Genomic DNA, 12,002 nt, shown 5'->3' with positions numbered 1-12,002 from the left:
ATAAAAATGGAAAGAAAGGAATAGGCTTGTAAGACAAGGGGAAAAACGTTTCTAGGAACTGGTGATGGACTGTTAGATGGAAAGGGGTGGAAAGTCACCAATCTAGTTGCTTTATTTTAGGATCCCTGAAGTTCATTTGTCTATAGATCGATCTTCTGGTCAGAGAAAAGGCCAAGGAGAGAAACCCCTGAGGAACATCTTCAACCTGCGTGGAAACTCACCCGGAAGATTGTCAGAGTCTGAGACTCACCCTCATTCCCGACCAGTTTACCCTGACCTGCCTACTTCTGTTACACCACAAGTCTCTTTCCCTACTGGACCAAACATTGGAAACCATTCAAGGTATCTATGGGAGCTGGTCTTTTAAAGCCAGTTGAATTCTACATGGTGGTCACTACCTGCGCCTGGAGACTAGAAAAGGATGCGAGTCTGTTTTCATTAATCCCTTCTGCTATTGTCTGAATGTTCATATCCCCTTAAAATTTATACATTAAAATCCTAACTTCTGGCCAGGTGTGGTGGCTCATGCCTGAAATCCTAGTACTCTGGCAGCCATAGCAAGAGGATCACTTGAGCTCAAGAGTTCAAGACCAACCTGAGAAAGAGCAAGAGCAAGACCTTGTCTTTACAAAAAATAGAAAAAAATTACTGGGGCATAGTGGCAGGTGCCTGTAGTCCTAGTTACTTGGGAGACCAAGGCAGCAGGATCACTTGAACCCAGGAGTCTGAGATTGCTGTGTGCTAGACTGATGCCACGACACTATGGCCTAGGCAACAGAATGAGACTCTTATCTCCAAATAAATAAATAAATAAATAAATCCTAACTTCTAAGATGATGGTATTATTACCACATGTAAAAGACTGAAACTGGACCCACACCTTTTACCACTTACAAAAATTGACTCACAATAGCTAAAAGATTTAAATCTAAGACACAAAACAATAAAAAATCCTAGAAAAAATCATGGGAAAAACTCTTGATGATATGAGTTTTTGATGAAATCAAAGATTTTATGAAGAAAATTCCATTAGTAGTCACAACAAGATGATGGTATTAGGTATTAGGAGGAGTGCTCTTATAAATAGGCCCAAGAGAGCTTATTTACCCCCTCCATGAGAGGACACAGCAGGAAGGCTTCACCTATGGACCAGAAAGTAGCCCTCACCAGACACTGAATCTACCAGCACCTTGATCGTAGACTCGTCAGCCTCTAGAACTGTAAGAAATAATTTTCTATTGTCTATAAGCCACATAGTTCATGATATTTTGTTATAGCAGCCAAATGGGCTAAAGCACTTTCCCTGGGCTTGCCTCAGCTTTTGTTGTGGGGGAGAGCAGAAGGCAGTTTGACCAGGACCCAGAGGATTGATAAGCTGGGCTGAAATGATGGAAGTTTGGTCATGTAAAAGGTCAGAGGGTTGGCAACTTGTTCAGTTCACTATGCAAAGTAAGGAGACCATAAGCCTTCCTGCAAAGGCAGGGGCTGTAGCTAAGGCCAGGAGCTGTAGCTAAGGCCACTGATGTCACATAAGCAGTGCTGAGGTCATAGAAGCTTACCCATCCTCCCCTCTGTCTCCTCATTGCCACCCAGTCTCCCCAGCCAGCTGCCTCCTACACATATCTACACATACCTACAAAGCCTAGGAAGGGTCAGATACCATCCAGGCACTCTTAGGTACCCAAAGGTGATGGGGGAATGGGAGATTATTCAGTATATAGGATCTGGGAATGCTGGAAAGGGGAGGTTCATGTTATGGTTGTGGTAGGTGGCATGGCGGGTGAGGGGTATAGAGGAGGGAGTGGCAGGGACAAGGGGATTTGTTTCTCTTGCTAACTGATTTACTCTTAACCCTCATCATCATTACTTGTCAGTCCTCCCTTCTCACCCCTGAGTCTTCCTCGCTACTGCCCTCCCCAACCTCTAGCTGACCATGGCATCTGAAGCAGAGAAAACATTCAAGAAGTTCGCTGTCTTTGAAGACTCCTCAAGCAATGGCACTGAAATAAACAACAAGAACTTCTCCAAGCTGTGCAAAGACTGTGGCATCATAGATGGGAAGACAGTCACCACCACAGATGTGGATACTGCGTTCAACAAAGTCAAGTGAGGAATCACAGACACAGGGGTAGGGGTGAGGAGAACGAGCAAGGTAGCTAGCCATGGGAGGGTCACCTTCACCACAGAATGGTGCGGTGGGCCTACCAAGCCCTTACAGGGTGTCAGCACTGTGTTATTCTCTGAGACACATGGTGATGGGACGAAAGAGGCCAATCATTAGTAAGGGAAGGGCCTTGGAAGATAATGAGTTCATTCTATAAAGTTCCAGGATTTTTGTCTGATTGACCAGGGCCAAGAATGGGGGAGCCATCACATTTCAGCAGTTCACAGAAGCAATGAAGGAACTGGCCCAAAAGCGGTTCAAGGAAAAGAGCCCAGACGAAGGCCTACAAGACATTTATAAACTCATGGAGGGCAAGAGTCCAGCTGCCCAATAACTGTGAGTAATAGTCTTTACCTCTACCCCTGGACTCTATTTCTCTATATTTCTACTGTTCTAGTCTCACCTCCTGCCCTCCAGGGTCCCTAACCCTGCCAATAGTTGTGACTGTAGGGACGAAAACCATATGATCCACTGTTAGTGCTGGAAACAGACTTTAGAAATCATCTAGTCATTTCAGAGGTAAGGAAGATGTGGCCCAGAGAGGGGAAGTGACTTGCCCAAAGTCTGTAGCCATTTTAATAGTAGATTCAGACTCACTCCCAAGTCTCCAGGATCTGAGCCAGACAACTAGGGTTTGGTGGCTTTTGAGGGCATTAGTGTAGAGGACTTGGAACCGGATCCCTACTCCTCTTCCTAGTCTCACTTAAGGCTTAATCTGTGGCCTCCTGCCTCTCACCTACTCTCTGCCTTTATTGTCCCCTCTGTGCTAAAAGCTCTTTCTATCTCATGTTGGGTCTAGGAATGAGGTCCTCTCGCAGCAGCCTGATCAAAATAACTCCTCTGGAAAGAGAAAAATTCTCCTTCCCTCTGTGTTCTGGACTCCCCTTCCCTTATGAGTGCAGGGCTCTGGCTAGAGCACCTGCCTACAGCTGCATCTGGGCCCTAAGAGAAGTGGTCCCATGCCCAAGGCAGAGTAAGAGCTCTAAGCACTAGTTCTAAGTATCTCAAGGCCATCTTGGGGAGGGGGAGGAAGAGGGCTCAAATCCATTATTTGACCCATAGAAAGCAACAACAGTGGGTGCAGTGGACCATCTGACTGACACCAGCAAGTACACCAGCAGCCACAAGGAGCGCTTTGATGAGAGTGGCAAGGGCAAGGGCATCGCAGGACGGAAAGAGACGACTGATAACTCAGGCTGCGTGAGTGACTACAAGGCGCTGGCACATACGACAAGAAGAACTAGATAGGAGTTTCATCTTAACCTAGTAGCCCCCTGACCCTGCATCTTTACCACCAGGGAGCTGGGGAAACAATAAACATCTGAGTGTGCAGCAGCTAATGAGTTCTGTTCAATGAGGGTGAGGCACAGATGGGCCCCAGTGTGGAGAGAGGGAGAAGAGACGGTCCAGGGAGTCAGGGTCCTCAGCCACACACGCTCTCATCTGCTTAGCCCCACAAGCCAGCCGTAAGTTAGCTATCCCATCAACAAGAACAGGACTAGAGGGTATATTTGGAGATGAGATAAACCCAATGTGAAGACAAAAGTATTTGCTACTTGAGTCCACATGTTACTAACATGAAGGGAGAAGCAATGATGTCACAAAGGGGCAGGCTGGGAACAGAGAAGTCTGTGGGGAAGTGAGGTCAAAGGGAGTAGAAGCTCCTGATTGGATATATGTTGACCCAGATGCCACTCATTAGACCCTCCCCTGCCCATCCACATGGCAATCCAGGTTTTGTTGAAAGAGAAATGGAAGCCAGCTGGGGTAGCCTGACTCCTATTACTAATTGTTCTATAACTGGGGGAAGGGAGAATCCCCCCCATCTTTGTTTTTACACTGTCAAGCAGCACAGAATGCCATGGCATCAACCTAGCTCACAGTAAACTCAAACTCTTGGGCTCAAGAGATCCTCTTGCCTCAATCTCCCAAGTAGCTAGAAATACAGGCACCCTCCACTATGCCTGGCTAGTTTTTTTCTATTTTTAGTAGGAATAGGGTCTTGCTCTTGCTCAGGCTCTTCTGGAACTCCTGAGCTCAAGCAATCCACTCACCTCTGGGCTCCAAAGTGCTAGGATTACAGAGTGAACCACCACGCCCTGTGGCAATCCCTTTTCAACACTCAGCCCAGAAGTGAGTTTTACCCACCTCACCTCAATCATGGTCCACATGGAACAGCAGCTCTTCCTGGCTGCCACAGGTAGCCCAGGAAGGTGGCCAGAGATGAGTGGCTACCAGGACTCTGAGAGCAGGAGTTGTGCTGCCCTGCGGAGAAAGGAGTTAAATCAGAATGGAGTCAGATGTGTGCTTTTAACTTTTTAATCATGAAATGAATACAGATTCACGGGAAATTACAAAAAATAATATGGAGAAGTCTCCTGTGCCCTTTACTCGTTTCTCCCAATGGTTATATCTCATATAATTCACATGTGGTTTTAAAACTTTGCGTGACCATCAGTATCTAGCGGTTTACACACACAGAGACATACACACAAACTTTACATGACCAGAGGTGGACCTGGCTCATCTGCTGCCTGGTTATGGGCAGACCCTGGAGTCTGGGGATTTGGGAGGAGCAAGGGAAGCAGGAACCTTCAGAGGGTAGAGGCGAGATGATGCCTTGAAACTCCAGTGAGCTAAGGTGAGAAAGAAGGCAGGAGAAGAGGTTGGAGAAGGGAAGGCAGGGTGACTAAAGGCTATTGGGACAGAGACAGCACTGGGCTCGTGGCGGGAGGATGGAGGGAAGGACAGTGGCATGAAGGGAGAAGCAATGATTTCACAGAAAGGAGCAGGCTGGAAACTGAGAAGTCTGTGGGGAAGTGAGGCCAAAGTGAGTGTGAGGGCCTCAGGGAGCTTCCTGCAGTAGAGTTACCCAGTGTGGGGGTGGGTGAGAGGAAGGCTTTATGAGGGAAATGGGGAAGCCGAGCCAAAGAAGGGTGGTGGGGCTGGGAGGTGAGACACAGGGCTGGTGCCTGTTGCCATGGTGTGAGCTGAGGCCCTGGGCCTCCATCCAGGATTTAGGATCTGGCCCAGTGGTGGACGGTGACTGCCAAGTGGACACAGTAAGCTTCTTGGGTGGGTTTTACTGTGTCTCAGAGAAGGAGGATGGGGGTGGGGATTGGTAAACAAGTTGGAAAGCTCTTAGAAGACAACTTTGCATGGTGATCAAAGCCGTGGACATTTTCACACCTGCCTGCCTCAGAGTTAGGAAGAAGTATTATAGGCATTGGAGTTTTGGAAATGGGGACAGGCTGCCTTGAAACAGAGGTAGGGGAGCATGGAGGGTGGCTCAGCAATTAAATTCCCTAAAAGTAGCCAATGATGCCTATTGGTTCACCCTCATACTTGCGAGAGCACAGCAGGTAGAGCTTTCGGCTGCTGAGGGTGCTATTGTAGTGGCAGCTGGTAGGTGGCTGTTCGAGTGCCAGGGTGCAGATTGTGAGCGGGAAGGCTTTCTGGGTGAGGGTGCAGTATTCATTGTAGTTTTCGCAGAAGCTCTCACTGTGCTTACAGGTCTTCGCAATGGTATGCCAAGGTGTATGTACCACGTAGTGGATCACTGGGCAATGCTCGCTTTGCTTCCTGCCCCGCACATAGGCCATCAGACCATTACAGTAGCCCAGGAAACCTTCTGGATAGCTGACCCTGGGGTAGTCTATGTGTAAAGTGCGGAAGTTGTGGATGAAAATCTGCTCCTTCATGTCCTCCGCCAAGATTGGCCCCCAAACCAGCTGGAAGACAAGGATCTGGGCCAGCACTGGTGCCATTCCTCCTGCTGGTAGAGTTAAGGTGGTTGGAGGCAGGGGTGAGCCTAGAGTGGCTGTCTGTCCCTTCCCAGAACCTTTAGCATTCCCCAACCTTCCTTGTGTACCTTCCCTACCCTCTAGGACGGTACCTCAAAAGTTGTCCCACCCAAGTCCTCATGACCCAGAAAGAGGAGCTGCTTGCCCAAGGCCACCCGGCTAATCAGCTGCCTTCAGCCATCCCTCCATTCCCTTGGACCACCACAGGGTTTCAGCCTCACCCAGTCCAGGAGCTGCCACACTTGCAGGATAAATGCTCACTGGTCCTCCAGTGAGAGGCTTTTCCCAATTATCCTTGGCCTTGGCACCTTTTCTAATAAACAATTCAGCGAGTATAGAAGAAACAGGCTGGCCTGGTAATTCCCCAAAGGCTGGGAGGAAGGATAGGAGCTGAAGACCGCTGGGTGAGTGCTGGGGTTCTTCTTGCCTGAGGTCAAGGAAAGCCCAGCAGTGAGAAGAGGCCAGAAGGGTTTCTGGGTAAAGACCAGTGGGGGAGGAGGGCGTTCCCCCTGGGGTGCTGAGGACCCCCTGTGCTGAGGGGATTGGATGGGTGGGAGGAAAGAGACATTGCTGTTGGGTCTCTTCCCCTCTGGTGTCATCAGAACACTTAGTTCCAACCTCCTTGCCAGAAGTCCCTAAGTTCCTGGGCTGGCTTTGATGTTTTCTCTAGCCCGTAGCGTTTCCCCTGTGGCAAAGTGAGAAGGAAAGGACCGTGGTGTTTCTGAAGAACAAAGTGCTTATTATTCCTGACTCTTGGAGAACAGAGGGTCCATCACTCTCGTCCCACACATGGGAGCCCAGCAGGCCACGAACATAGAGGCCTCCCACCAAAGTGCCGAGCTGAGAATCAAAGGCCTCCACGTGGACTCCCCACAGTCCCTGTCATCAGCCTCACTCCTGTCACACCGACACCCCTCACCTGTGATCTTAGGCCCTGTCAGAGTCCATGCGGTCCTGGAAATTTGTTCATGCTGACCCTGAAAGCTCCAAGTTGGCAGGTTGGGCTTGACACCAAAACCCTGACTTGAGGGGACGTGGTCCCCAGAGCCTAGCCGGCCTCCTAACATCTGCCCCTGCATCAGAACCCGAGAGCGTGCTGGCTGGAGCCCGCCAGTCCCAGCCCTTGACTGCCACAGACTTCTCAGCCTTGTCTCCCTGCAGGCTGCTTCCCGGACCTGGGGCTTCCTCTTAGGACAGCCTTTTCACCCTTGCCCTGGAGGACAGGAGAGCGGAGTCAGAACGTACAGAGGGAAGTGTGCCAGGGCCTGTAATATGGCTCAGGAGGAAGAAGGGGGCGAGGCTGCAGAGAGACGCGATGTTCTTCATTCCAGCCCTATAAACTGGCACTTTTTGACAGCACAGACCAGAGTCCCAAACTGAATCCATCTTCCCTACAACTTGCTTGTCTTCCTGTGTTATCTGTCTCCATTTCCTCAGGGACCTATGCAAGAAACCTTGGCCTTGGCACCTTTTCTAATAAACAATTCCGAGAGTATAGAAGGAACAGGCTGGCCTGGTAATTCTCCAAAGGCTGAGAGGAAGGACAGGAGCCAAAGACCGCTGGGTGGGTACAGGAGTAATCTAGACCCCTCTGCCTCTCTAACCCCAACTACTGGGGAGCTTTCCTGCATGGTGGTTAAGATGGAGGCTCCCGAGTGAAAGCTGCATCCACCAGTCTAAGTTTTCCAAACCACTTCCACTTCTTCATCTGTTCATGAGGACAGTATTTCATACCTCATGGTGGTGTAAAGTTTTATTAAGATGTATTTTATTAGCACAGTGCCTGGCATGTAGTGAATACTCAGTATGATGTGAGTATAGCCATCATGCAGCCTTGACACTCTTATGTACAACTTTTCCTAAGTCTTCTCCTGCTCAGGCTATTTTCTCTCCTGAGCATCATGTTTTCCAACTCCAGTAAGGCTCAGCTCAAATCTCTTTTATGTAGCTGCCAGAGAAAAAACATGCAGTCCCTTTTTTGTCAAAAACTCTAAAGGCCAGGCAAGGTAGTTCATACCTGTAATCCTAGCACTCTGGGAGGCTGAGACAGGCAGATCACCTGAGCTCAAGAGTTTGAGACCAGCCTAAGCAAGAGTCAGACCCCATCTCTAAAAATAGCCAGGTGTTGTGGTAGATGCCTGTAGGATGCTGTGAGCTGTGATGCCACAGCACTCTACCCAGGGTAACAGAGTGAGACTGTCTTAAAGAAAACAAAAACAGAAAAACTCTGAAGTGGCTTCTTGTAGCCCAAAATACATCTCCTAGGACATAAGACCTTCCATGATCGTGCTCTTGCCCACGTCTGCAGCTGTGTCTCCCTCCCTGTCCTGCTTTCCATCTTGTGCCCCCACTCTTCTCCCTGCTGTGCTATCCCTCTGCCTGGAATGCTGCTGTTCCCCCTCCTTTCCCTTTCACCCCCATCAATTCGACAGAGTTAACTCAGCCCAGAGGTTCCACTTAAGAAGCCCCTGCTGGGAAGACCTCCCTAGGGAAGTATGCACAGTCATACAGTGTGGATAGAGCCCACACAGGCAGGTGGCTCAATAAGACACCACTGAGCAGGTGCCCATGCAGGGTGGTGCCTGGCTTGGCTGACTCAACTCTTTTCTTTTCTTTCTTTTTTTTTCATTCAATAGAATTAAATCATTTATTGATTACACATGATAATGGTAGATTCACAAGCTTCATTCTCATCTGTAATTTTATCTGGTACCATTATTCATTTAGATATATTGCATAGGATATGCCAACAATCACCTTTATAATCAATAATTACATGATTTTCCTTGGATGACCCCTTTAAATGGTGAGCTTCAGGTCACAACAGTAACCCTCAGTTCAACTACACCAAGGTTTCTGAAGACAATGGCTTCTTCACCCAGGCAGGTTGCAAATGAATTTCAAATAGAACCTGGCATCACCCTGAAGGTATTCTAGCTTCACACTTTTGGAAAGTTTACCAAAATGGCTTCAGAGTAGACTAACTTTACACAGCACATTAAAAAAAAAAAGACACATTTATTCAGTGTTATGATCAGACTATTACGTTTAGCAATCAACAGCATGGGTGCAAAAAAAAAAAAAACTACATTAAAACCCTTTGTTGGAATGCTTTACACTTTCCACAGAACAGAAACTAAAATAACCTATTATACAATTAGTCACAAATACAGTCCTCAAGTTGCCCATACACGAGTATTGTCTAAAACATGTCTTCTTTGTAGCAGCCTGGCCCTGCCACCACTGTGCTTGGCTGAGTTCACAAATCTGTTGTAACCTGTAGCTTCCCTCTCATTTCTCTGGCTCTCCTCTCCTGCTAAGCTTTGTTTCCTGGGAATAATTAAAACCTTCTGCCACTGCCATAGCTACTGCTACTGGAACCACCATAGCCACCTTGGTTTCGTGGTTTGGCAAAGTATTGGCTGCCACCACCATAAGGGCCAGAGCTTCTCCCTCCAAAATTGCCTCCTTTCATGGGTCCAAAATTTGATGACTGATTGTTGTAATTGCCAAAATCATTGTAACTTCCACCACCTCCAAAATTGCTTCCATCATTACCAGATCCATTGTAGCCATCCCCACTGCCACCATATCCACCACCACCACAGCTGCCACCAAAGCTACCATGACCACTGACGTTTCCTCCGTGGCCAAAGTTGTCGTTTCCACCAAAACCCCCTCCATGACACCCACCAAAGTTTCCAGAACCACTGTTTGGCTGGATGAAGCACTGGCCATCTCTTGCTTTGATAGGGCTTTCCTTACTTCACAGTTGTGGCCATTCATAGTATGGTATTTCTGAATGTCAATCTCATCCACAGAATCGTGGTCATCAAACGTAACAAAAGCAAAGCCCCTCTTCTTGCCACCGCCTCGGTCAGTCATGATTCCACTCGCTTCCATTTTCCCATACTGTTCAAAATAGGCTCTTAAGTGATATTCTTCAGTTTCCTCTTTAATGCCACCAACAAAGATCTTTTTCACAGTTAAGTGGGACCAGGTCTTTGAGAATCTTCTCTGGAAACAGTTCTCTTTGGTTCCACAACTCTTCCATCCACCAGGTGTGGCCTTGCATTCATTGCCACGTCTACCTCCTCCACGGTCACATATGTGACAAACCCAAAGCCCCTGGATCACTCGATATTTGGACATCTCATTACCACACAGTCTGTGAGCTTTCCCCATTGCTCAGAATGGCTTCTAGACTCTCATCAGTCATTTCAAAACCCAACCCTCCAATGAATAGCTTCCACAGCTGTTCGGGCTCTTTAGGAGACTCGGACTTAGACATGACGATGGTGGGAAGAGAGACTTTAACGATGCTTCCTCGGCAGCATCCACAGGCAGAAAGCTCAAGTCTTTTCTTTGAGGAAACCAGCTACATTGTAGTCGAGCCTTGGATCATGCTGCCTCTTCCCTGCAGCTTCCCCAAGAAAAGAAAAGGTGTTTTGTTGTTGTTGTTGTTGTTGTTGTTTTGTTTTTTAATGAGACAGAGTCTTACTTTGTCACCCTGGGTAGATTGCCATGGTGTTACAGCTCACTGGAACCTCAAACTCTTGGGCTAAAGTGATTCTCTTGCTTCAGCCAACTCAGGCACCTGCCACAATACCTGGCTACTTTTAGAGATTGGGTCTTGCTCTTGCTTAGGCTGCTCTCAAACTCCTGAGCTCAAGCAATGCACTTGCCTCCACCTCCCAGAGTGCTTGTGTTACAAGTGTTAGCCACCACATCCAGCCTGAGAAAGGGCCTTTTGATGCTTCTTATTTCTCCTCACCCTTCATTGCCCCCCTGCCCATCACCACTCTTCACTCCCCCGCCCACCACTGCTCACCTCTTCACACACGATTAAGGAAACTGAACAACACATTGTAGAGGAAGCATTTCAGGACTTAATATTACTTGACCTACTAAGCTTCTCTGATTCCTCTTCTGTAAAACTTACAGATTTATCTCATAAATATGTAAGAATAAAATGAGACAGCAAGCATGTAAGTGCTTTTAATAATTAAATAATACATACATAGATGACTAGATAATGGTCTTCCAGGTTCTATACTAACTCATTTTTGACATCTACAAAGCCTCTTTTTGTCCCCAGCAAACGCTGTGACAGCACCCCCATCCATTCCCTGCTCTGCCAGATCGGCCTGCTCTGCCAATCTAGAGCCCCTCATACTTCTGGCTAGAATTCATCTCCATGAAGCTTTTTATGATTACTTTAAAATAATGTGTTTTTTTGAAACAGAGTCTCACTCTGTCACCCTTGGTTGAGTGCTGTGGCATCACCATAGCTCACAGCAACTTCAAACACTTGGCTCCTGGGCTCAAGTGATCCTCCTGCCTCAGCCTCCTGAGTAGCTGAGACTACAGGTGCCTGCTACTGTGCCCAGACAATTTTTCTGTTTTTAGTAGAGATGGGATCTCTTGTTCAGGATGATCAAACTCCCATGCTCAAGCGATCCTCCCATCTTAGCTTCCCAGCGTGCTCGGATTACAGGCATGAGCCACTGCACCTGACCAGCAGTACGCTCTAAATTTCAGTGTATTCCCAAAGAGCAAAGCATACTCTTAACCTCCCTTTATAAATGACAAAACCAAGCCAAGCAGATACTCATTAATTGCTGAATTGCTGTTTTAATGGGCAAGGAGAAATATTCTTAGAGAAGAAAAATATCGTAAAACACAAGTTCTTCCATGCTGGCCAGTTAGCATATTTGTAATTCCCAGGGACATTTGGAGAAAAGCAGTTTTGCTTCCCCTGGGGAGAAGCCAACATACGCACTGGTGATTCTGTGCAAAGCACAATTTACTAAGTCAATGCCTTGAACATCCAGAGAGAAAAAAGCAGCCAATGACAGGCTCAGAGACCCAGATATCTTCTCTCAAGCTGCATCTTTAGTGCATCTTAACTGAGAACACTAAGCATATGGGAAGGCTGGTGAGAGAAACATCTGTACAGACATGGATGGCTTCAATCAGCGGCACCCCTCTAAGATATAGTCCTACAAGGAATCCAGTGACTACCCTCTCCCCTT

The 12,002-nt window shown here is 47.6% G+C and overlaps 2 protein-coding genes and 1 pseudogene across 2 annotated transcripts; 1 reads left to right on the top strand and 2 right to left on the bottom strand.

The window, feature by feature from the left end:
- Positions 1–1,933: 1,933 nt before the first annotated feature.
- On the top strand, positions 1,934–3,493 carry LOC100942082 (tubulin polymerization-promoting protein family member 2-like). The gene is given in 3 exon segments (XM_023514324.1): positions 1,934–2,106; positions 2,351–2,504; positions 3,227–3,493. Coding segments are annotated over 3 exon segments (513 nt in total). The 3' UTR covers positions 3,413–3,493.
- A 1,976-nt stretch (positions 3,494–5,469) lies between these two features.
- LOC100941770 (probable inactive ribonuclease-like protein 13) lies at positions 5,470–5,931 on the bottom strand. Its single transcript, XM_012806342.1, has one exon. It carries the CDS (start codon positions 5,929–5,931, stop codon positions 5,470–5,472), a length of 462 nt encoding a protein of 153 aa, XP_012661796.1.
- A 3,349-nt stretch (positions 5,932–9,280) lies between these two features.
- On the bottom strand, positions 9,281–10,258 carry LOC100956604 (annotated as a pseudogene).
- Between the last annotated feature and the right edge of the window lie 1,744 nt (positions 10,259–12,002).

The sequence above is a fragment of the Otolemur garnettii genome, unplaced genomic scaffold (assembly GCF_000181295.1).
Source record: "Otolemur garnettii isolate 467f Iridium unplaced genomic scaffold, OtoGar3 scaffold00050, whole genome shotgun sequence".
Taxonomy (NCBI): domain Eukaryota; kingdom Metazoa; phylum Chordata; class Mammalia; order Primates; family Galagidae; genus Otolemur; species Otolemur garnettii.
Note: the sequence above shows the minus strand (reverse complement) of the source record. Positions and strands in the feature narration are given on the sequence as shown.

Bases quoted from the DNA above. Each gene is read 5' to 3' on its own strand.
- LOC100941770 (XM_012806342.1), bottom strand. From the start codon at position 5,931: ATGGCACCAGTGCTGGCCCAGATCCTTGTCTTCCAGCTGGTTTGGGGG.